Genomic DNA, 26,284 nt, shown 5'->3' with positions numbered 1-26,284 from the left:
TTGAAATAATTCCCGTATTACATTGTTAGAAGTGTGTAGGAGTTAAGAACTATCATTGCATGTTTTTTAAAAGCAGGGGAGGAGTGGCAAATAAAAATGCAGAAGTTTACTGTATTAAAAGCAGCCCAGCAGTTTAAAGATGTGTATCTTAATGACAGAAAAAAAGCTTATTCTATCAGCCAGTAGCAATCAAACTGTTTCATGTATTTGTGTTCAGATTTTTATTTACAGATTACAATAGGCTATCCAGTGTTGGCGGAGAAACTTCAATGGCTGAAATGATTGCCACACTCTCAGATGCCTGCGAGAGGGAATTTGGTTTCTTAGCAACACGTCTTTTCCGAGTATTCAAGACTGAAGATACTCAAGGTATTATTATTATTATTATTATTATTATTATTATTATTATTATACCAAATCACTGCTTTTCTCCATTTCTGTTGTAACAATGGAAAAATGCATCTGCTTTGCAAATATATTTTCCCTGAAACATTTAGGAAGCGTATAATAAATGGAAGAAGCTAGATATCCTCATGGTATAAAAATGTTTGAAACTTAGCAGTTGTGGAAAGAATAACACATAATGGGGAGCTCTCCAAAGATCTGTAAAATCCTGAGGATCTTCTTTGGATCTGTATTTTTTCTTGGGAGAGAGGTATTACTTTTGCTCTTTTATCCTGGCCTCATAACGATCCTCTGTGTGTAGTTTATATAACAGCTGAGATAGAAGTGTTGTTGGATGCTAGCTAGCTCCCACCAGCCCTAGCTAGCATGGCTAGTAGATCGGGACGATGGGAGGTGTTGGCCAAAAACATCTGGAGGGCCACAAGTTCTTCACCTGTGGACAAGGATTTCTGAAACTTGTGCACCTAACTCATTTTGAAGCCATGGGGGAAAGTAAAGGGACCTCATGTTAATATTTTTCAAGAATATCATGGAATCATAGAGTTGGGATCCTCGCCCTGCGATGCAGGAATCTCAACTAAAGCCTCGATGACAGGTTCTGCTTAAAAACCTCCTATAGCTGCTGTTCTTCTAATTTCATCTCAGTTTTAAAATATCAGACTGTTAAATTTTGGTGGTGGTACTTGAGTTTCCTGCTGAACGTAGAAAAGTGCTTAGCAGTTGTTGGTTTGTTTCATAGGTAAAAAGAAATGGAAGAAAACTTGTTGCCTCCCATCCTTCGTTATTTTCCTTTTCATTCTGAGCTGCATTGTTGCCGGGATCATTCTTCTAGCTTATTTTAAAGTGAATCCTGAAAACATGACAGTGAATGCTATTCTGATATCATTTCTATGTGTTGTGGGTTTGGGCTTCATCTTGAACTGTCGCACGTGGTGGCGAGTGATGGACTCAGTCTTGAACTCACAGAGAAAACGGCTTCATAGTGCTGCTTCAAAGCTACACAAGCTGAAAAGTGAGGGGTTTATGAAAGTAAGTATTATTATATTGTCATAAAAACTGTGGCAGGTGCTTTGAATTGTATGATGCTTGTTTAACTTGAAATTTAAAAGGTGGGGAGTCATGAGAATAAAGCACTTTATCAGTTATATCATTGAACATTTCTGTCTTTTTTATTCAATAGAATTTGTACACTACTTAATTGTAAATAAAACCTCTAAGCAGCCTTGATTTATATTTAATTCCCAGTGAACCTAAGGAATACATTTGTGCAAAAGGGGTTCACTGTTTTAAACAGTGAAAGCAAAATGTGTCATTTCAATGAGATTCGTGTTGGAGGATGGTAACACTGCCGTTTTAACACTACTTTTATTTTGATAGGTTCTTAAATGTGAAGTGGAACTGATGGCAAAGATGGCAAAAACCATTGATAGCTTTACTCAGAATCAAACCAGGCTTGCGGTAATTATTGATGGATTGGATGCATGCGAGCAGGACAAAGTTTTACAGATGCTTGACACAGTAAGTAACTACTATTTTACCTTTGAGTGCTCTTGGGCAATCAAACACTTTGAGTGTTCTGAAATCAGTCAAGTATATGAGAATAAGATTTCCTTTATATTTGGTTTCAATCCAGACTGAGTAGTTGTGACTAAATCTTACCAAAACCAGTGGAATAATTTAGCTGTTTTGAGTTGACTTGCTTTCAGTGGAACTCACAGCCCAAGCCTGTGTTCCACTTATATCGGGGGCTTGCTCCTAAGTTAAGATCTTTGCCTGAAGAGATTGTGTGAATTGTTTTGGAACTATAACATTGAAAAGTGATTTCATTCCCCCCGCCCTTTGTGAGCTAACCTGAAGAAACTACAGCAACAAGCTCCAGAGAATCCCTTGCATGAGTGGAAGGCACTGTTTCAACAGTCCCTCCTCTTGATTTCTGTCATTTCTACCCCCTTCAGCAGTTCCATTAGTCACATCCCAAAATATCCCGGAAGGCAACTTCTTGTAGAGTGTGAAGGGCTGAAGTGACAAGATGAAAGTGGGAGAGCCCTGTTGTGCAAGTACTTCTCTGGATCCAACCCAATCTGTGTTCCATAAACATAGCCTGTTGAACTTTGTGTCTCAGCAGAATCTTTTGCTTCCTGTGGTGGCAATATATGAGTGTGCTGTTCACAATCCACAGCCCAGTACATATTTGCAGCCCCCTTCCACATTTTACCTCCTGCTGAACTGGGAGTGGGCAGTACAGAAGAGATGGGCAGTGGCGGGGGGCGGGGTGAGCCTTAGCGGTCTTCCAACTTCTGTCTAGGAGTGTCATGAAAGCCTTGCTACCTGAGCCACTTGTGCCATCTTTGCCATCTGTGACTAGACCACCCGTGGGATACAGATTTTGAATGATTTCATTCATTTTTCTTTTCTTCTTTTCACAGGTTAGAGTCCTGTTTTCAAAAGGCCCATTTATTGCAATTTTTGCTAGTGACCCACACATCATCATAAAGGCAATTAATCAGAACCTGAACAGTGTGCTCCGTGACTCAAATATAAATGGGCATGATTACATGAGAAATATCGTACACTTACCTGTCTTTCTTAACAGCCGTGGACTCAGTAGTGCTAAAAAGATGATGGTAGCTGCAACCACAAATGGAGATGTCCCATACTCAGATGGTGCAGGTATAGTGTATTATAAATAATCAGGCATCAAATGCCAATAGTGGTGTTTTTTTAAAAAGATAGCATAAATATTTGAACGATTACCACTTAGTAAAAATCATCTGTTGTATGGTAAAATGAAAATGTGTTTTAATGAGAGACATTTCCTAGGATTCCATGAAGATGTTGATCGAAGGGTTTCACAGAATAGCCTGGGAGATGTGACCAAGTTTGGAAGCAAAACAGCTCTCAACAGGCGGGTAAGAAATGGCCAGTTGGAAATCTTTTACACATAATTTACACACGTAAATTATTGTTATGCATTTTAGCAAACAGCTGTTTAGGTCATGTATTCTGGGTTCATATTCATAAACTGGCTTCAGATGTAGCAGAAGTCTTTAAGCTCATTGGCTTTGTGGACCCTGGACTGGGTCCACAAACTGCTGCTAGAAAGTGGTGCTTGGCAAGATCAGATCAACCATGTTGATCATTTAATGTCCTGTCTTTAAGATAAACCCTCATAAGGCATCTTACAAAAATATATACATCAAAAGCAAACATAGTAAGAGTGGAACAAATCTAATAATAAAAATATCTGCATAGAAACCTTAAAATAGGACATATTTATTCAATATTATGTTTGGGAAGTTGTTTTTTGATACAGCTTTTACTAACAAGTAGGCTTAGTATGTTCAGAAGAAACATACAAGTACATTTCTGATTTGTTTCTTACATTGAGATCTTTAAGCTCCATAGGTGCACACTTTTGATAGCTACACGTCTCATAAGCATTTGAATCTATGATATAGAAATAGTATATTGTGGACAGCAACATCACTAACTTTGTTTAAAAGTGTCACTGAAATGAAAATTATTGCAAGAAATACCTACCTACTTTTTCTTGGTGAGACATTTTGAAGTACGTTAGTGACTCCTGGTCTTTGTCCAACTCTGTTCACCTCTAAATGCACTAGTATAACATCTTGCCTTTGGGGTAGATAGTAAAACATGAAAACAGTTCATACAAATAATACCTGCGTTCTCTCTCCACCCCCCAAAATTAGGACACTTACAGAAGAAGACAAATTCAGCGTACCATTACACGTCAAATGTCTTTTGATCTGACTAAACTTTTGGTTACAGAAGACTGGTTCAGTGATATTAGCCCGCAGACTATGAGGCGATTGCTAAATATTGTTTCTGTGACAGGTGTGTTTCCTTATTATAATTTACATATCAAAGTGAGGCATTTAAAACCTACAGTTTCCATGCTATGTGTACATGTCAGCCATGTATCATAGTCCATTAGGTGCCTTAGGAAAGAAAAACTGTTTACCTGTTCATGGAGGTCAAGTCCACAGTTCCTCCCTAGAGTGAGCCATGGAAATGAGACTTTGGGTGATGAGAAATCAAATAATTTACACCATATTCATTACACACTGTTTTCACGATAAACATGAAAACTGCGTAAAAGTCAAATTATCCAGAGAAAATTTGGGCAGTGTCAGGTGAGCCAAACTATGGCTGCTGGAGTTGCATGATTTTCTGTTTACGGTTGGTGATCAGCCTGTGGTGCAGGGGCGCCATCTATTTGGGGCTGTGAGGGCCAAGGCCTCAAATTTTCATTGAAGGGGCCGGGTCCACACAAAGTTCTGTGGTGGCCGCACACCCTGTGATGTGCAAAAGTGATGTCAGCATGGTGCAGGGCGTGCTGATGTCATGTGCGCACACCGCATTGATGTCATGCAGCCCCGGGCCTTCGAAGTTGGGGGGACAAGGCGTCATGCCTTCTGTGATATAATGGCTTTTGGGTTCAATCAAGAGCTTTTTATCACCCTTCAATAGTGAAGTTGGCTGAAAAATTACAGAACGATCAGGTTTTTCAACAAATTGCCTCTGATATGATCAGAGAAGCTAACTTGAGAAAAGCAAAGCATTGATAGTATAAAGTACATGGGGGCATATTTATCTGTGCATGAACAGAACGAGCTTCTACTCACGCAGTGGGGCTTCCATTTCTTCCCCTCCCTCCCATAGCCTTCCATGCACCCCCAGAATCAGATGTTGAGAGGCTGGTGGGGTGGGAAAGAAAGGGGAAACCTATTGCGGAAGAGAAATGAAATGTGGTTTCATATTATGAAGGCAAGGTTTATTCTTGATTTCCTAACTGGTTTGTTTTGGGGAAAACAAACCATGAGCGCTGGCCTAGATACAATGCTGAGTCAGTTGCTGTATGCTTTGTTGCCCCACTTGAAGGATTTATGCACAGTACGGCTAAACCAACTTGTGACTTCGCGTCACGTCCATATGTGGCCATTAAGTTCCTTCCTGTGAACTCAGAACTTGCTTGGTTGTTGGTGACATTTTGGTTGGTCCAAATAAAGGTATGGCTCAGCTGTGGATTTTGAAAATTACCTACACAGCGTTTCATATTTTAAAGGTCGTTTACTGAGAGCTAATCAGATCACTTTCAACTGGGATAGACTGGCTAGCTGGATCAACTTGACAGAACAGTGGCCATACAGGACCTCTTGGCTCATATTGTATCTGGAAGAAACAGAAGGTGTTCCAGATCAGCTAACATTAAAAACTATCTATGAGAGGTAGGCGTGATTTTGAAATTTCCATTTGTTGGTGGGTGTTCAAAAGTCAGGATTTAACTATCTTTGTTTCCTGGGTGAGAGAAAGTAAATGTCCACAGCAGATGGGAGTAAATTATTTTGGGGTTCGGGTACTTACAAATTACCATATGTCTGAATGCTTTGCTTTGTTGGGCAAATGCTTCAAACTCACAAAATAAGATGTGAGTATTTGTGATATGCTATTACTATTTTTGATTACTATAACTTGTGATTCTTAAGTACTATGCTAAAAGATACAGCCATGGCCAAACTTGGCCGTCCATCTGTTTGGGGACTACAACTCCCATCATCCCTAGCTAACAGGACCAGTGGTCAGGGATGATGGAATTGTAGGCCCCCATCAGATGAACGGCCAAGTTTGGCCATGCCTGAATTAGGCGCTATGATTCGTTAACAGAATGGGGTATAATTATATCTGTTAAATGAAGAGAGTAAGGCATTAATGGCTGTCGCTGTCTTCTAGTTTTTTCTTTTGTCCGTCATTGGAAAAGCAACAGGGACACAGTATAACATAATCTAATGGTCTATCCATCCAAATCTTCTTGGGAACATAAATGTAAGGAATAGTTGTAGTATAGTAACTAGTTGTTGTATAGTAACTCGTTTTAATCTCTACTCTGCCATGAACTGAATACGCTTTGGGCAGTTGTCCACCTCTGCCATGGGGTGTGGGATAATGACATTGATTCACCCCATAAAATAGATATAAGGATTATGACTAGGTAATGCACGTTAAGGTCTTCAAAAACTTGTTACGTGTTACACATCACACAAATACTAAGTACGGGATTAAACACATTTACCACCTTCTGTGTGTCCTTGTTCCCTTTTGGGATACTCCTTTGATACATTCGTTCATCATTTTATTTGTGTTCCACCTTTCCATAGTTGCAAGCCACCTTGAGCATGGTTTGGACATGAAGAAATCTACATAATTACACGCATAAGAAAATTAGCCATAAACAATAAATAAAACACATCAACAGGTTCACAGCCAAACCAAACAATTTCAACATAAATCATAGTATGATCTAAAAATAAAGATGCAAAAAAAAATAAATCCATAACAGCAGCAGCCCTTCCCCCAACAAAAAAACCTGAAATAGCACCCCCAGTGCAAGAGTCTGTTCAGCAAGCCTCAGCTTCTGGAGCTGGAGTCAGTCAGGGCCCTGCGTTCCCAGGCCAGGTGGAAAAAGGCCTGTAGATCTTCCAGGACTCACAGCCAAGATGGTATCAAGGAATTAGAAAACCTCAAATTGCCATGAGAGCAGGCTAATAGGTCCAGGAAAGAACAACAGTAGCCGGGGCTTCTGCCTGCTTGCTTGCTCCAGCAGGGTTGGCAGTACTTGGGCCAAGGTCGGATATGCCCGAGCTACAGAACTGTTAGTTATAGGGTCTCCATTTGGATTGAATAGCTTTGCCCTTCTAATGTAGTATGTCGTAACGGTAGGTTAACGTTCATTGTTAGTACCAGTTAGATAAACTGCCGGAAAATGTCTGCAGTACAATTCAGATGAAAGCCCTGTTGAGTTCGGTGGAACTTCCAGATAAATGTGTATAGAGTTGGAAAGCCTCTTTTTCATTAGTAACTGCCTTTAATCTTCCAGCAGATGGCACTAACATACCAATGATATTGGTGAAGAGGTCTGTCATTCAGCGTTTTAACATTAAATCTAGAATTCATATTTGTCTTCCTGCTTGTTTCCTGTTCGTTTCAGTAGCTTCTCTGTAACTTTTAAACACTGAAATAGGTGAGGGATACTCTGTGTGGCTTGCAGGTTATGCATAGCTACAAACACGAATTCATCTACCTGTAAATGAGCGTCTGTTCTTACAATTCCAAGGCCCAGTGCAGGTATATTGCTTGGTACTCAGCAAACCATGGTTTCCAAATAGAAGCCAAATTCTTGAATGTGAGCTCTTCTTCTGCTTTCCAAGTTTCACTCCACTTCCTGTTTTTTGCATATAATTACACATGCAGTGATGTAAATCCTTCTTGAAACTAACCAATTCCACTCCTGGTTTGCAAACTATGGCGTGCATAATCTTCAGACAGCAAGAATGTGAGAGAGGTTTTTAGTTGCTTCCCACTAGCTACCTCACTGAAGTCTAATCAGCAGGAACACTATAAAATACGTCTGAAAAAGCTTGGGGGGGGGTCTCAGGTGGGCTTGTGCTCCATGGAAGCTCTATTCTGACAGTGAAAATGTTCTCATGTGATATAGCCCTAAGTGCCCCTGGGGTATATATAGAGTGTCTTAAGTTCTGCAGATAAATGTGCATTGCTCAGTATTTTTACCAGTTCTAATGATAAAATTTGGTGTGTTCTATTAAACAGCATTTTTCTGGGGTAAATAATATAACTTCTGCGTTATAACTTTGCTTTTAGCAAATGGAACATATTTCTGTCTCTCTAGGTTGTTAGTAGGGTTTGAAAAAGTATTTACAGTGTGTTAATAGGAGAAGGCATAAATGATACATGTTTTATTAAAGAAATCTGAGCTGATAAAAAATCAGAATAAGAAATCTTTAGCACCAGTAGTAAAGTTTAAATCCCCCCTCCCATAAAAAGGCTCATTTATTTTTATAGCAATTTGATGACACATCTGCTTGCTTTATTCAGCTGGGAAAAAAATGTTGGTTCTTGATGTTTGGTAAAGTTGCTTTTGTTAAATTATTTTCCAAATCGTTCAACTTTTAACAAATGACATTTGATACTAACACTGGAAAGCAATTTCAGCTAATTAAGTAGATCCTTCTATAAACCATCAGAACATTAAGATGACAAACTGTTCATTCAGGATTATTTTAATTGGGACAATTATTGTAATTTTGTTGCAATTATGTGTTGAGCTAAAAGCCTTTGTCTAAATCATTTGAGATTTTTTTTTGTTAACATATACATAACTGAGAAAAGAGAAATGAAAACTCGAGCATTTTCTGTCTACTTTTCCAGTACCACATTTAGACAAATGATAATTACTCATTCTATAAACTGTATTTGAGATTTGTAGGGTGCTTTTTAAAAATGAGAACATTTGTACAAGGTAATTCTTTTTTTAAAAAAAGGTTTCTTCACCAGTAGGTGGTAGCGGGTTTCTATTTTAGGACAGTTTTAACCAGTTTTGTTTAAGGGAGAGAGGGAGAAATATATGAGGTTCTATTGAGTCTGTATGGAGGTGGTGCTTTTTGAAGTTGCACTTTCTTGTTAAAATTTATATAGCTGGCTTAGCATTGCATCCAAAAGCAGCCACTTTGATGCAGTCCTGACAAGAGTTAGGTACTTTGATTTCAATGGGAAATTTGGGTCTTCTTGCAAGGGCACTGCATTAGATACAACCTACGTGTTAGCGTGTGCTTACAATTACTTTTCTAATATGTAACATTTCCCCCTCCCATAGCTTATCCTGACATTTTCTTGCCCCACCTCCCAGTGGCTCATCCAGTCCAGCATCCTTTTCTCAAAGTGGGATGGCTATGGGAAGGTCCTGAGAGCAACAGCACTCTTCTCACTTGTGATTCCAAGCAGCTGGCATTCCCAGGCATACTGCCTGTAAAGTAGATCATAACCAACATGGCTAGTGGCCACTTACAGCCTCACCCTCCATTAGAGATCATAGAGGTCACAGAATTAATTTGTCTAATCCTCTTTTAAAGCCGTCTGAGTTGGTGGCCGTCGCTGGCTCGTGTGGGAGCGGATTTCAGAGTTTAGCTACGCGCATAAACATAACAGTTGGTGGGATAGACACTTTCTGCTGTTGATTGCACCCATCTGCCGAAGAGGAGTCTGCCTCCAAGGGTCCACATGGACAGAAACAGTGGTCAAAGCTTTAGAAAGGAGGACAGTCCATTGCTCCTTTTTTACCATTTGCCTAGCCAGCTGTACTTCCCACCCCATCCCATGGCCTGTTACCGTTAAAAAGGAAATAAACCAGCAGCACACATGATGTGCCATCTCCTCTGCAAAATTATATGCCGTGTCTATATTCTGGCACTACCCAGATATTGTTATTTGGATGTGCCTTGTTTTTGTTAGCAAATTCCTTCTTGTGTTCATTGCATTCTCCCCTTCAGCTTGCCTTAAAATATACCCAATTATCTAATTTCCCCTAATTACTTAGTTTGGCTGCCAGAAATGATATGCATATGTTTAGTACACCATTTTACTTTGTCCTTATTTTACATTCTTAGTGTTCTTATACATATCTCAGTGGTACGACAAGCCTGATATCAACTGTCTATTTCTGATTTTTTACTTGATTGCTAATTTGCCTCGTCTCTTTTTTAACAAGCTGTAATAGTTGAATTTGCAAATTTTGTTTCAAGATGAGCAGCCTACACTTCCAAACAACCCATAGCATGAACACACATAAACACACCCACACACACCAGTCCTCTTTATTGGAGAATACCCATACTCTCAGACTCTTTACCTTTCTCCCTGTCACTTTACACCCAGCCTCTCATACTGACCATCTCTTAACTAGCATTCTCAGTACAACCATGCATTTAATCCCTTTCTATTTATTATATTCCCATTATTTCCACCATCTGATTGATCTTTCTATTTTGACCATCTCAACTGTCTATGTAGTAGACAAAAGGTTCGTATTTATGGAAGGTCTTTCAAACCATCACTGAAGCCTTGTAATAGATGAACTTACATCCACCATTTGATACTATCTTTATTTATCCGCGCTTCTAAAAATATACACACGTGATTTTCTGATTCCGAAACATTCAGAAATTCCTGCTGTTTACTCTTACTCTTGCTAACTTCCTTGTAGCCTTAAAATTCAACTCCCTGAGTAACCTGTCTCCTTAATACAAGGCAAAGATTATTGATGCAAAAAAAAGAAAGAACGAACAAAACATTCTGTTAATTACCTTGTATAACTGATAAGTGTAGTTTGCTCTGCCTGGCTTCATCCTAATCTTGTGTTGAAGGAGCCGAGGTAGGGTGAATTGTAAAATTTGGAGATAAGAAGAGCAGAAGTTCAAAAGGCAACAATCCCCAGGAAAAAGTGAGTTGGAAAAAATGGAAATGAACAACCCAAATTTGTGTATGCATTGGAAACAAGTTCCACTTGTGTTCAGTGAGGCTTACTGTTGATAGAATTGCTACTGTTGATAAACAGAAGACAAATAAAAAGGAGTTTAGCAAGAAGCAATTCAGGCTTCCAAATTCTGTAGTGTGCATGTGAGTGCCTTACCTCACAGTGTTAATCCCTAACTGAAACAATCTTCATAGTGCATGAGAGTTTGAGCGGTCAACAAAACATAAAAGAGCACCAACAAACCATCGTTAACTCTGTGGCAACTTCCCATCTTCCTGTTCTCAGTTTTGGCACAAAATAATGTGCACATATTGGCCTGGTTGGGTCACTAAAGTTTGGCTTAGTGTGAACATGTGTTTCTGGAGAGCGAATCATGGTCACTTTGTTCCTCCATGGTCCTTTCTACTAATGCATTGAGAGAAACTAAGGTTTATTAGCAGCAGATGTTCCAAAACAAGAATACTGCTGCCTCCATCGCATAATGTGTAGTCTTTGAACTAACTTGGGTTTTAAGGGCATGTAACTTTGCAAAAATTTGTGGGTGAGCGTTTTCCTTTTTTTTAAGTTGAGAAGCACAGACACATAGATTTGTGGCCCTTCACCAAAAGATTATCATTTACATAAATATCTCTTTCAACATAATAGTTTAATGTATTGAGCTCAGAAGGTTAGAATAGAGATTTCAATCTATAAAACAGCAGTAGGCTATTAGCCTCTGAACAGGAGTATTGTTCATCATATGCAGAACACTGTTCACATTCAGACTTAAGCAGAGCTGGCATTAAAATTCAGCTAATTTGCTTCATGTGACTTCTCAGCTGTGGTTTTTCATCTAAGTCTTCAGCTCCTTTTCTTTCGGAATCTTGTTTTGAAAAAAATCCAAACCAAAAAACTTTAACTCTTTGTTCTCGTTCTTAACTTTGTTTTGCGGCAATCTCAACCATGAATGTGTGAAAAGCTACATTTGTTTACAAGTTGTTTGTGAATTATCTGAGGGAAGATTTGGATAGGAACATGTTTAAGTTAGTAATGATAGATCTGTTACTAGGTTTGTGATCCTTAGCTAGACAGAAATGCCTGATAAACCTTCTGTCTGAATTTACTCAGGACTTTATAATGTGGAGTTTCTTTGCTTTCTGTAGAATTTCAAAGAATATTCCAACAACTAAAGATGTCGAACCTCTGCTTGAAATTGATGGGGATATTCGCAACTTTGAAGTATTTTTGTCTTCACGAACTCCAGTCCTTACAGCACGTGATGTAAAAACCTTTCTTCCATGTACAGTGAACCTCGATCCAAAACTCCGAGAAATTATTGCAGGTAAACTGCCATTTGACTATCCAACAGGAAAGCTTTTAATACCAACATCAGTGTAATGAAATGAATAAATAAAATAAATTACTTTTCTAAGAAAGAGATATTTGTGTTATCAGAACGAATAACATACACAAGGACAGTAACAGAAACACGGCAGCACAAATCCCAAGTACATGATCACTATTCAGAATTGAGTATGTTTTACCCTTCTAGTAATGAATGAATAAAGGACTGGCAATTCTTTATAAAAAGCATTGCCCACCTTCTTTGGTCCATATGTAATGTGTCAATTTGACAAGAACTGCATATTATTATTGTAGTTAAATCTCCCATTGTTAGTGTTCAAACTACTAGTCTCTAGAATTTAGCATATAAAATCCTAGCAGTGCTTATAATGCAGAAGATACACTGTCACAGAGGAATTAAGAGATATTTTATGTAGGTATTTCCTGTTGAGAAAACCAGAATACACATATGTATTCTGTAGTGCTGAATATTGTTTCTGTAAGGGCTGCTTTACAAGCTCTCGTATGTTGTCCTTTCAGGCAGCTAGAGAAACAGACTGGAAATGGTTGGGTTTCCCCCTTCCAGTGTAACATAATTTTTGTATTTGAAACAAAATAAAAAAAATTCATTCCAGTAGCACCTTAGAGACCAACTAAGTTTGTTATTGGTATGAGCTTTCGTGTGCATGCACACTTCTTCAGATACGTGTGCATGCACACGAAAGCTCATACCAATAACAAACGTAGTTGGTCTCTAAGGTGCTACTGGAAGGAATCTTTTCATTTTGTTTCGACTACGGCAGACCAACATGGCTACCTACCTGTAACTATAATTTTTGTATGTTAGCATATAACACATGCATATGTACAGTGTTTTTTTCTGGGGGTACACAGGGATACGCATACCCATACACATTTTGTGAATCTTCGTAGTTTTGTCCATTTACTGTATTTATTTCCCCCGATTTGAACTATAAAATAGTGATTTTCTTGAGTCAAAATGAGAGTACCCCTAAACATATATTATTTTTTTAGAAAAAAGCATTGCATACATATACAGTATGTACATAATGTATAACATCTTGAAAGGCAGCTCTCCCTTTGGAGGCAGTGTATTCTGCATCAATATAAACCTTTCCTCTTGACCCAGATAGGCAAGAATAAACATGGAAGTCTGGAGAGAGGAGGCTCATTCCCAGTTTCTTTTGAGGGAGGTCTTTTGTGCCTCTCCTTCCAAAGCCACACTCACTTTTATTTCTCCAGGGCGTTGGGAATATTACTATTTTTTAAGTGAGAGCCAGGAGGACATCGGGTACTCTTATATCCTACTGGACTTGGGGATAGGACTACCATATAGGTGATTCCTGAAAAGGCCTGCTCTAACTCTGACTTGTTAACCCATGGCCTTGCAGAGCTGTTCTGATGAGAAGTGCTCTTTGAGAATGACTAGTATCTCCCGAGAGCCAGCGCAGGAAGCATGAAAGCAACTGTGTACTTAGCAGCCCAGCATGAATGGTTTTGTGTCCTTTTCTATTTGGTTGGAAGGGTTCTTCAAGAATAAGTTGGTTTTCTTTGTGACGAGACAGGAGACAAACCTGTGCCACAGTACCTCACTGTAGTGAGGTCAGTTTTTCTCCCTCTCTGCTCCACTGAAGGCCCAATTCTTTCCACTGAAGCATTTTTAATGTTCCCAGGATGAATTCCGCCTTTCACAAGCCTCAAGAATTCATTCGTCTCTTAATGCCTTCAACTTCCATGCTCTAAGTAGACAAAGTGACAAGCCTTAGATATGTGTAGGACCCTAAAGAATAGGACAGAATACAGTCATACCTTGGAAGCCGAACGCCTTTAAACTCGAACGTTTTGACTCCCAAACGATTGAAAACTGGAAGTGATTGTTATGTTTTTCGGAAGCCAAATGTCCGTCGCGGCTTCCGATTGGCTGCAGGAAGGTCCTGCAGCCAATTGGAAGCTGTGACTTGGTTCTCGAACCATTTTGGGTGTTGAGTCCCAGAACGGATTAAATTCGAGAAGCAAGATATGACTGTCCATCATGCAAAGCAATCCATCATGGGGTGGGAAGTGTTTGTTGCAATGGTCGTTTCCGTTCCAGCAATCTTTTCCTCTTAATGAGTCTGTGCACCAGAAGAAATTGAACCCATCTGGTGTGATGGGCAGCAGGTTTTGTGGACATCTTCCCATTGTTGTTAACATTCAGGAGTTTTTCAGGACATGGCAATTGGCACCGTGGTATGGTGGTCTTAATCAGTGTCTCCAACCAATTCATTTGCTGCATTTTCCAGTTTTTGTCTTCTGTCCCTTCAGAATATGAGGAAAAGAGGAAAAGGCTAGAAGGCTGTCACTTGCCTTTATATTTATAATATCATTTAAGAGCCTTGGCTGTGTGTGTGTGTGTGTGTGTGTGTGTGTGTGTGTGTGACAGACAGTAACAGACAGAAAGACAGAGAGAGAGGGAACTTGGAGTGGAGGTGGAATGAAGCCAAGCATCAGGAAAAAAACATCTCAGTGAGTGAGTCTATTTATTATTATTATTATTTATAATAGAGGACAATGCAGTGGGTGAAGGGAGCTGAGGGGAGGGGGTGCTTAGCATCACCAGCGTCTCCCCTTAGCATTTTCCCTTCTTCCATACGTTTGTTAGCTGCAGCAGCAAAAATAGGGAGCAAGAGGTAATATGAAACTGCCCCTTTAGTCTGCTTCCTGTTGGGACGGGGTGGGGGGATTTGACAAATGTCTTATCCACCCCCCCCTACTTTCCTTACTCTTTTTTGAGGTTTGGTTGCCCCTCTCCTTATAGAAGTAATGTGGAGACACACCACTTTCTTGAAGGTCCTTCATTCATAATTCTCGCAAGGTAATTTGAAAGGAGCAGAACCAGTAGAATGGGGCGTGTCTACCACTGCCTTTATCTACCATTTGCTGCCCTGTCTTCTGCCAGGACCAATAAGGACCAGCTGCCACTGATCCTTGCTGTTTTCATTGCTCTCCATAATGGAGCAGTACTCGTATATAACAGGGGTTTGAGGAAGCAGGGGTCAGCTCTTAAATTTATTTATTTTGAGATTCTGCGTTCTCAGTGTTGAACTAAGAGGTCTGGAGAAAGAAAGGAAAGCCCTTGTTCTGCCAAGACCTTCCAAGTTTTTGTTCTTCCTCTGGTTCTGGGAGAGAGAGACTGATCTTAATGCTGAATCCACTTCTGTCTCCAGAGAGAGAACAGAACGTGCAACAATTTGCCAGGAAGCTCTAATTGTGTCCTTTGTTTTGATTTTTAGATTATATGTTATTGGCAATGCTTGCTGATTACTTTTGCAAATTAAATATTTCAGATGTCCGTGCTGCAAGAGACCAAATTAACATTGGAGCAATCCCATATCCCACGTTACCTTTGCAAGAGGCAGCTCCTAGAGCATCGTCGGTGTTTAGCCAGCCTTCCTCAGCCTGCTCTTCGACACACTCCTTTAATGGGCCTTTTAATGCAGGAGTTGTATCTCCACAGCCTCACAGCAGCTACTACAGCGGCATGACCGGACCTCAGCATCCATTCTATAATAGAGTAAGAAAGAAAGCTGCTTTTGAAAATTGACGCATGATGATGATGATGATGATTTTCCTGGTGTAATAAATACTTTGTTTAAAATGCCACACTTCTTCAGCAGAAAACTGATGAAAACCATAGCATTTTTATTCATAAGTACACAGCAAATCTCAACCATGGGGCTAAGTTTGTGAAGAAATGCACTTTTGGTTCGAATGATGCAACAGTGATGAAATATTTTGGAATATGCTCAGAATTTTTTAAAAAAGATTTTGTCTCTTTTAGTGTGCTGGTTTTGAACATGCACGTTTGAGCAAGACTATCGGTAGCCATAAATCTTTACATAATTGCAGGAAGTAGACAAATGGAAGAAAGATTAGGCTCCATGGTTTTGGTAACTGCATAGAAGGAAGGTTGTTTATAGGGTCGCTCATAGGTTAAAGCGGCTTCCCCAACCTGGTGCCCTCCAGATGTTGTTGGACTCGCAACTCCCATCATCCCTGACCATGGGCCATACTGGTTTTGATTGGAATTGGATTCCAACAGCAGGTAAAGGGCGTAATGTTGGCTGCTTAGAATGTGCAAAGCCCACTTACAAGTATGGAGTTACGGCACGTGTTGAACTAGTCTTCTCAATGGTTTACCAGGTTGCCAAGTGCTACACAAACCAATCTCTGAAAAGTGTGTTCAACCAGGGTGCTGTTTTGCAATCTGGATGCATGTAGAATAGTTCATCAACCTAGTATGGGTGACCATATTTTGGCTTGAAATGAGATGCAAATGAGCCTTTTGCCTGCACACACAGCCTTTTTGTTCCTCTCAGACCATGAATCATGTAGCTCAAACCAGGAAACTGTGCTTGCTAGCTTAGCTTTGGAAAAAGCCATTATAGTAAACCAGCCTCAAACACTGGTGAATAGTCTGGGAACTTTGGCTAACTAGAGGGCACTTTTTTTAAAGAGTGAAAGGTTTGTATGTGCAAGCAAAATATTTGTTCTTATCTCTGCTTATTAAGGATGTGATCATCCAAAGATGGTGATTATGTGTAAACCCTGCAGAAACCTGTGTGTGTTGACTTCATCACACAAACTGGATTAAGACTGCAACCCTATAGCCAATTATCTCTGCAAGTAAGTCTCATTGAACTCATTGGGACTCACATATGTGTAGACATGTATATGATTGTTCTGTAAATGTTGGGCTTGGACCCTTCAGATGTAGACCCGGATACATACATAGTCATGAATTGGCCAGTCACTAAGTTTTTTAATATTAGAGGTCTCCATCACACAGTATTTTTCAAGTTACACCTGACAAGGTTTGAGAAGCAGTCTGAATTCTAAAATTGATGAAAATTGAATAACACAAATTGCCTCTTGAATTCACCCGTTTTACACTTCCTAGATACTTAAGCCATAGTCCTCAAGTCACATTTATTCCCGTGAGATTATTCTAGTATTAGAATGGAATTAAACTGTCTGATTTTAGCATTTGCTCTAAATGCTTCATTTAATTGCTTTTGGAAGGTGTATAGATGTTTTCATAATTCATTATAAAAATGTTCCATTGTCCTACTGTTTGTGTCTCGTTGAACTAAATTGGAAATCTCTCATTGGCTTCAAGTTGGGTATGTAACTACCTAATTATTTCACCTTTGATAATCAAAATAGGATTGTTAAAATTTCCTCAAGAAGTAAATTGTGTGTTTGTGTGTGTTTTACTTTTATGTTTTACATTCTTAAATAAGTTGTATTTGTTAAATTAAGTTTTCTTTTGATTTTTGTAATGGTCCCTTTTTGTTGCATGTTTTTTTCCATAGCCATTCTTTGCCCCATATGTTTACATGCCAAGGTATTATCCTGGCAGTTCTCATCTCATCTCACGTCCATCACTAAAAACGAGTATGTCCAGGGAACAGAGCAGTGGTCTAGTAAGTATCTCAAACAGTACGTGAACATGCTAACTTACAAAATAAGATTAGTCAATAATTCAGCAATAGATGTTTAATGTGAGCACATAAATGCACAAGCAATTTTTAAAAATATCTTTTATAAAAATTAAAGCCAAGGTTAACTAAGATTGAAAAATGTGTTGTTTTTTTTTCAAACTTTTTAACAAGTTTATATACATAGAAATTTTGGACTCTAGTATTAAGAGTAATACGTAAGAGTCTTACAGAATATTTTTATAGAGTGAAAATATAGAGGTTCTGTTTATAGTATGTAATAAGTGTAGTTAACTTATTGTGAATTTAGGTGTCGTTTGCTAGAATAAAATGATTAATGTTAAGCCATTTATAGACTACAGAAAGATAATGGTTGTACCCAACACTGCTGTTCTGCTTGCACAACAGAATTTTATTTCCCCTCCCTTCCCTCTGCAGCTGCCTACACACTCTCAGAATTTGCTCCAGAGGGTTGGGGGACCCCCAAAAGCAGATTTGGGGGAGAAGGAGAGGAAGGGGAAGTCATGTTCTGGGAGCAGGCCTCCTTTTGTACAGTGTTGGATACAACCTAAAGGTTCTTTTTTGTTTAGATTTAAGAAAATAGCAAACCATAATGACAAAGGGGAAGCTGTGGATTAAAAATGTGTATGTTAACATTCAGATATAAAACAAAATATGTTTTGTTTTTAGTTTGGGCAAGTTCTAGAATTTGAATTTTCCTTCCGCATATAAATTGAACTTTTAACCACATTTGTGAAATGGTGCCATAATTCCATAAATTAAAAACTTCTTAACAGGAAATCACATTGTACTATGTTCTTTAAATAGGAAGTATTAAGAAAACTATTAGGCTACTTCAGCTGTGGAATATAGGTGCCTTTCGGGTAAAGCTGTGCAGTATTTATAAAAATGTTATTGTAAACATCTTCAAAACCTAGTAGTAGGCAGTTATAGCCTGTGGACCACTATTGACCTGCAAAGACTTCTAATCTGAAAGGGCGTTTCTTCCCAGTTCCCGGGAATGACTGATCTACTGCAGAGTACAGGCACTCAGTTCGGATGTAATGCTTGGCCAGAACATGAATGAGCCTTGCGTTCACATGCCTCTTCCTCTTTTGCTTCATTTCAAGTTCTGATTTGTGGACAAACGATGCTCCACACAAGTCATTGTTTGCCTAGCAGTGATGTGTAATGGCAAACAATGGCTTCCTGCTAACCTGGAAGTAATGTAGGGAACTGAAGCATGCAAAGGGAAGAGAAGAGGGGTGCAAACTGTTCCTGATTGAGTGCTGGGAACCAACTCACAGTGGCCACGCACGGTTCTTTTTCACAGGTCCGGGGAAAAAAGCCTTGTCGAGCCACATCATGTTCTTGCAAGTCTTAACGTTCCTCACCCCTTAAAAACCGAAAACCCGTTCTTTTGCAGAATGATATATTCTTTTCATCCATTGTTCCTTCATACTTTTGTTGCATGCTTAACCGTTTTGTCCAAATCGTAATAATTTGTTGTTGTTGTTAGGATGTTATCAAGGAGGATGCTGCTGAGTGGCTTCCTTCACCCACAGACCCCTCAATGGTAAATGAGTAGTCATGTGGTGTGGATCCTTAGCATCTCATTGCTTCTTCAACAGTAATGAGTCTGCTTGAATGACCATGGCAGTTCACTAACACTGCATTGGTGGCTTGATGAGCAAATAGAATAGATGAAGACTAATGAACATAGTTTGTGAATGAGTACAAGAGTACGAGCTAATACTCTACTTATAATGCATATTGTATTTGTCTTTCCCTTGCTAGCCTTCTGTAGTCTGTGGAGTACAGTGTTTTCAGTAGAGTACAGTGTGTTCTCTCTTCATTAGCAGTATTGCCCTGGCTAGTAGAAGGGAATTAGGCTATTAGCTATTCACTTACATAAAAGTGACTGGTTGATGCCTTCTCTAAGTGTTTTAGCCGAATAATTCATACCTGCCCTTTCTTGGTTATGTCAGGGCATAAAGCTGCTGCAGTCGACAAGACATAAAGCTGGTCATAAGACAGTTGTCATGAGAATGGAAGGTGCCTGTCTTGAGCCTTAGGAATAGGCAGGCTTTGCATTGTGCATTCTATCATAGTTGTTCCTGCCATACAAATATCTCCATAGATTAGCATTAATCTCGGATCTTACTTCCAAAACCTCTAATTCTTAACTCTATTTTAAAGTTGTTGATTTGAACTTGGATGGTAACCCATCTCTCAATGGCTTTATCCTGTTTTTCTGCAACAGCTTTTGGTTGTATGATTTTAGTTTTCTGATCATAGTCTAAATACTCATGCAGGATAAACTCAGTCTCTCCCACCTTCTTCCAAATATTTTAGAGAATAAGAGGAGGATTCCATCAAAATTCACCCCTCACCCTGCATCACTTCCACCTTGTTTATAGCTTGTGGTAGTGCAGACTTAGTGTTTCTCAACCTTGGGTCTCCAGCTGTTTTTGGACTACAACTCCCATCATCCCTTGCTAGCAAGACCAGTGGTCAGGGATGATGGCAATTGTAGTCCAAAAATAGCTGGAGACCCAAGGTTGGGAAACACTGGTGTAGATGAATCACCTGCATAATGGGTATGGTCCAGCAAAATGACCTAGCCTGCCTCTTCTCCCTTCACAACTGTTGTTCAGTGACAGCAGACTCCTTCCTTCCCTTGTTGCCACCACATTGGCCATTACTGGTGCAAGTCTTGAGTGAGACAAGTCCATGGATAATTTAATAACAAAGATAAAAGCTGGAATGATTATGTTATGTTACGGATTTGGGAATCCAGCCTAACATATGTTTGAGTACAATGATAATTATTCACAGGGAAGGGTATATATAGAAGCATTCATATAAACAGATAGGAGAAACTTTTGAGTAGTTGCACAGAGCCTGTTTTTCTCCTGTTCAATCTGATATAAGATGGTTTACCCCCCATAGATAGTAGGTTCCCTTTTTATAACAGCTTTATGATACCGATAAAATATACTTTCTTTCCCTTGCTATCTTTCTTTTTATTCACAAGTGCATTTGAATTAATTAAAAGGTGCTTACCTGATTGTATAGTAAGATTTTAATTATTTCCTAGTGATTATTTGAGAAAGTATGAGTGACCTCAACCTCACAGTTTTCTGAAGTTTGAAGAAGGTGTCAGTTTTGCTCAAATGTTTTAAAATGTTTGTCTCATCAAAATTCTAAGTTCTTTTTTACATTCTCCCAGGCAGTCTCTACAATAAGTGTTATAAAAACTTGATAGATTACAAGGTGATTGTACCAGTAGAATGGACAAAATTGGTTTTATTAAACATAATACCTTTACATTTTGCTATTTAGAAAAGACCAAAACAAGGTAGAAGGAAAGCATTACCAAAAGAAGCTAGCATTAATAAATGATGTGAAAATGAGGGATTTAGTTTGCATTAAAAATTGAGCGTCGTACATGTTGAAGCATGGTACAGGCATGATTCTAGTATTTCACCCCAATGGCACTATGCATGTAATAATAATAAATCCTGCTATGGGTTCTGCAGAACTGTTTAACATAACGGGCTAAGTCACACTGAAGTAACTGCTTTCAGTGGGACTCTTGCTGGATTCCTCTCAGTGAAAGAGATTGGTACTATTCCCATGGCCCTGAACTGAGTATACAACTAGGTCTTGTTATCAGCAGTAAAAGCAAGGAACCTCCAGCACTGGCCATTGCAATAAGAGTAAAAACCTAGCTACACCTGGAGGAAACGTTTGCTGGATTACAATCCCTGTTTGCAATAAATCAGGTATTTTATTTGTATAAATATGAAGGGTGGAATTGAACTCACGTTTTGCTCAGAATAGACCTGTTGAAAACAATGGCCTTAACTTTGTGGTGTTTGTTAATCTAAGTGGGTTTACTCTTGAGTAAAACACAGTTGAACAAGGACAGTACTCACTTGTGCACAGTGGGTCTTCACCTTACTTTCCTTCTCTCTCCAAACCTCAGAATGCTCTCAAAATCTGTTCCAGAGAGCTGGGGTACCTTCCAGAGCAGATTTTTCAGGCACATGAAGGATGTAGAGGGGAGGAGGGGAAGGCGAGTCCTGCTGTGCGAACGGAAGTCTGCGCAGGCAGAATTGGATACCATTTTGAACTTGGAAGCCCTGAGTTTTCATGATATTTTTTACACAGACTTCTGTGCCTTAATAGCCCTCCGTAGCAGGGGTGGCAAAGCTGTGACCCTGCAGATGTTGTTGGTCTCCCATCTCCCGTCAGCCCCAGCCAGCAAGGAATGATGGGAGTTGGAGTCCAACAGCAATGGGAGAGCCAAAGTTTGGCTGCCCTTGCTTTGCAGGAATTTCACCGCAGATCAAGAGTGTAACGAGCTGCAGAGGTGCATAAAAAGTTCTCCAGTGCATACTGTGTTGTCAAACAATTGCTCTAAGTGTCTCTGAGGGCCTGAGACTGCACTGTGGGGTTATGATCAGTGATGCCATATCAGAAACTGATCTAGAAAGCCCAACATCGGTTTGCAATGCAACATGGAATTATTGGAGAAACACAGGCACAGAATCCCCTTGGATGTGTAGAACAGTTCTTTGGATCTTGTCTAGCATGTGTTAAGTATAAAAGTATTCCACTTTTAAAAGAAATCCCAGCTGTTTATCCTCCATCACTTTGACGAAGAAATCTTGGTAACCATACTAGGTCATTCTTTAATGGCATTTTTTTCATGTTTCATGTTAAGCTGTGTCACTTTTTTTTGTCCTTTTTCTTAAAGCAGTGTAAAACTGGGTTAAACAGACAGAGACAGGTACAGCAACTTTCTGCAAACTGTTCACTTATTTTTATATTCTCATTGTAGATTGTCCATACTAGCACTTCATGCTGGCTGTCTTATGCACTAATGCACTTTTCAAGTCTTGAGGATTGCTTTGACATCCTGCTTTTTGGATTTTGCATGGCAGATATTTAGTAGAATTAATGTTCTTTCCACATCTATAATGAAAGAGACTACCACTGGGGGGGGAAATATGTCGGTTTTAAGTACAGTTCCAATTCACTTATGGCAAATATCACTAAAAGCACCTGCACTGCTTATTATTTAAATACTGCTTTTTTAATAGGGAGCATTCCAGATTAAACTGAATCTCTGTCATATGATTCATGCATTGACATCAGTAATCTATGTATTTTTGTAAGAAAAGTCTTCCCTAAAATAGCTTACAATGCATGCTGAAATGACTATTTGCCACTGAAATACAGCATCAGTAATTACTACATTTTGCATTTTAGCAATTTTCTGCTTTCCTTCCTGCTTCATACATAGTTCAGATACTGAGTTTGGTAACTGGATAGTTGGAATCGTAACTGAATTCTAAACATGTTAGGAAAGCCCACTAAAACTGTATATAGAATTCATATAATACAGATAAAACTAATGCATTTAGGCATTATTTTTAATATGGTTTGAATTACTGAGTTGAGTAAGAAGTGATCTATAACATTCTGCTTCAGTTTTTATGGACTATTTCATTCATTATCTTTATGCCTTATTAAAATTGTGACTTCTGTTAAGAAAACGTTATCAGAGCCACTTGTCGAATGTGAATATGGGCTACACAATGAGACTTATGACTACCACTGCTACATATTGACCAAGGAAGATGGAAAGCCCTAGTTATCCATCTCCATGCAGCCATAGTCTTTGTGTATGTGTATGTATGTCTGTATATGTACACACACACACACACACACACACACACGCCTGTCCCATGCAATGCTGGGGTGGGTGGGAAGGGAGGAATTTCCCTGTTCAAGCAAACTTTTTTGTGTTGCGTGCACCCTGAAAACTGGCACACCGCCCCCCCATAATAGCAGGCACACACTCTTCCCCCTGCATCTGATCACAATAGAATAGATCCTAAGAAATGCATAGTCTTATTGACCATTTTGGGATCACTTAAAGAAAAATAATTACTACTTTGTCAATGTTATATTGATTAGTAATGTGTGTTAAGCTGTGAAGCCAGTCTTGTGAAGGAATATTTCAAAAAACTTGTACAGAGGATTTTTTTTCTTCCAAATTACATCCATCTCTTAGTGGCCACACTCATGTGTAATGATAACCTAAAGAACCTTGGTTTAATAAACCGCATAGTGCCTGGCGATGCCCACTTTGTTCTTCCCTTTGCATGAATGGATATACGAACCATAGAGAGGATTAGAATGGCATCCAAACATGGGACCATTGTTTTCTTTCTTTCTCCCTAGCAAGTCAGGATTTAGAAGCAGACAACCAACCTTGGTTTAAGACTGTCGATCAATCCTGGCACCAACATGCCGGTTGTGCACTGTGTGGTTTATTAAGCCAACGTCTTTGCTCATTTTAACATGCAACACAGCCACTGATCACTTTTTTTTTTACACCAACTGTCTTTTAAGATTACAGTTTTGGGCGGTATCCTGGTATAGAGGTTATACAGAAATGAGGCATAGATTTAGCATCTGAGAATTTTTGCTTTGTAGCACATTTTTTGTTAGTAGTGGGCCTGACTCAAGCACTCAAGGAAACCTTTTCAAGACTGCATTAAACAAACAGAAATAATAATAATAATAATAATAATAATAATAATAATAATATGCTTAATTTTATTTCCACCTTGCACCAGACAGGTTGCAGTCTGCTTTCCAGACATTTTCTGAATACTGTAATGTATCGGTTGTCACAGTTTGGCTTTCAGTTGCTTTGACAGGTCCTTAGTTGAATCTGCTACCTGTGAGCTGAGCTGAGTGCAAACACCCCACAATGGCATTAAAATACTTTTTTGCTGCCCTTCCTGAAGCAGCTTGTTGTTCTGGGGCTTTTAGTGCCAAAATACTTTGGAGAAGTTATGTTACTCAATTGCATCCTTTCTTGCAAATATGTTTATTTAGCACCTTGATTATGGTCCTTTAGACAGTGAGCTTTCCTGGCTTTTGAATGTGAAAAAAGAGAATTTATGAGTTTCTCAGAGCAGTGGAATGTTTCTGTGTCGATGAGGTAGCTCCTTATTATACAAGTTGAGTGAGGATTCTACAGTTCTTTAAAGAAGCCTTCATTTTTTTAAAAAAGACATGCTTCCATTAGCAGGGAACCTTAGTGGTTTTAAAGCACCAATTTTTCAAAATGTACATTTATTTCCCTTGCACGTAACACACACAAACACATAGAGGGCTATCGTGGCACAACTGCCTCTTGGATTCCTCCCTAAGACAAAATGTCTAAAACGGGGGACATACCTTTATGTCCCCCTCTTTATTGGCTCAGGCAATTCAAAAAGCATCGGGTTGCAGCCAGTGTTAGTCCTACTCAGAGTAGACCCATTGAAATAAATTGACCTAAATTAGTCAGGTTTATTAATTTCATTGGGTCTGCTCTGATTAGAACTAGCATTAGCTAAGATCTGGTTCAAGGACACTATGCTATTGTGCCAGGAATCCTTGGGACAGATTTATATAATGAGTGATATTTTGAGCGTCTTCCTTGGTTCTTAGACCTTGCTCTCATAAGAACCAAGCACTGAAAGTATATGTGAAGAATAAGTACACTGCAGAGGTCATCAAGTTTCCTTGGTCTTTATGTCAGAAGTTATTTAACTTTTAAATCCATGAACACCTTGAGCAAATTTCTAATGGGTCTCCTTGCTTATAATGACACAATGCAATTATTATTAATTTTTAAACACTTTTTAAAAACTGGAGTATTAATCTGGAAAGGACAGTGTCTCAACTTGGGTGGGGTGGGGGCACCAGACAGTATACCAATATTCCCAGTTCTTGGGGGGGGGGCGTTGCCTTTCCATTGTGACTCAGGTGCGTGTTACGTTTTGCTTCTGCAAAGAAAAGCAATGTGCAGTAGGCATAATGACCTCTGAACGTATTGCATGTATGTACTTCTCCCTTGCGCAGGGAACAGGCTCAGGAGCACCCCAAGTGCCTTTGAGCTCGATGACGGTTGACGCTGTGTGCGAGAAGCTGAAACAGATCGAAGGACTCGACCAGAATATGCTGGCTCAGTACTCTGCAACTATAAAGAAGGTGAGTCCCTTCGTTTAAAAATGGCACATCGTTTTTCATTTTAAAATGGCACCTTCATTTGGGCTCTACATTCTCCAGCAATCGTATATTGAGTGTCCCTTCCTTTTTCTGCAAAACTCATTGCCAATTGAATACCAGCATGTGATGCAGAAAGCACAGCAAACTAAAAGAAAGATGGTGAAAGAAGAGAACATAGTTTGTTTTGCTCTAAACAAACTGTGATAGGACAAGTTGCGTTCTTGGCTTACTGAGTACGGTTGGTGAGAGAGAGAGAGAGAGAGAGAGAGAGAGAGAGAGAGAGAGAGAGAGAGAAGCCACAGTCCTTGGTTCATAAGTAAGCTGAGGACTATGGTTTGTTTTCTGTTCATTTGCATGAAGGAACAAAGCAGCCTAGATAGGCACGTTCATGACAAACCATCACTATGAAGTTAATCTTGTTAGTAACTTCTTTTTTGTGTTGCTGTATATTTTAAGTGGTATTATCACTGTTAGGCACCTTGGGTGTTATTTGTAGAAAGGCAGTATATATATTGTAGTAATGATGATGATGATGATATCATCCATCAAGGGTGCTACCCTAAGAACACCTGGTTGTGGCACTGACTTCCCTTTCCCACCCTACATCTTTTAATCCCAGTCCTAT

At 39.3% G+C, this 26,284-nt stretch overlaps 1 protein-coding gene across 12 annotated transcripts in view; it reads left to right on the top strand.

Annotated features, from left to right (window-relative positions):
* KIDINS220 (kinase D interacting substrate 220) overlaps positions 1 to 26,284 on the top strand; it is a 61,460-nt gene that overhangs the window by 26,692 nt on the left and 8,484 nt on the right. For 4 of the 12 annotated variants that reach the window (XM_083606954.1, XM_083606955.1, XM_083606960.1 and 1 more), the window contains exons 16-26: positions 218 to 369; positions 1,145 to 1,434; positions 1,783 to 1,923; positions 2,832 to 3,075; positions 3,226 to 3,314; positions 4,119 to 4,263; positions 5,495 to 5,657; positions 11,896 to 12,074; positions 15,424 to 15,650; positions 17,452 to 17,562; positions 25,513 to 25,641. In XM_083606954.1, coding sequence (XP_083463080.1) covers positions 218 to 369; positions 1,145 to 1,434; positions 1,783 to 1,923; positions 2,832 to 3,075; positions 3,226 to 3,314; positions 4,119 to 4,263; positions 5,495 to 5,657; positions 11,896 to 12,074; positions 15,424 to 15,650; positions 17,452 to 17,562; positions 25,513 to 25,641 — 1,870 coding nt within the window. Of the gene's footprint in view, positions 1 to 217; positions 370 to 1,144; positions 1,435 to 1,782; positions 1,924 to 2,831; positions 3,076 to 3,225; positions 3,315 to 4,118; positions 4,264 to 5,494; positions 5,915 to 6,053; positions 6,757 to 11,895; positions 12,075 to 15,423; positions 15,651 to 17,451; positions 17,563 to 19,096; positions 19,154 to 22,342; positions 22,376 to 25,512; positions 25,642 to 26,284 lie in introns of those variants that run through there. The other 8 variants (XM_083606953.1, XM_083606956.1, XM_083606957.1 and 5 more) reach the window with 7 other exon arrangements.

This window comes from Podarcis filfolensis, assembly GCF_964270895.1.
Source record: "Podarcis filfolensis genome assembly, chromosome: 3".
Taxonomy (NCBI): domain Eukaryota; kingdom Metazoa; phylum Chordata; class Lepidosauria; order Squamata; family Lacertidae; genus Podarcis; species Podarcis filfolensis.
The sequence above is the reverse complement of the archived record's forward strand: the minus strand, read 5'-3'. Positions and strand labels throughout refer to the sequence as shown.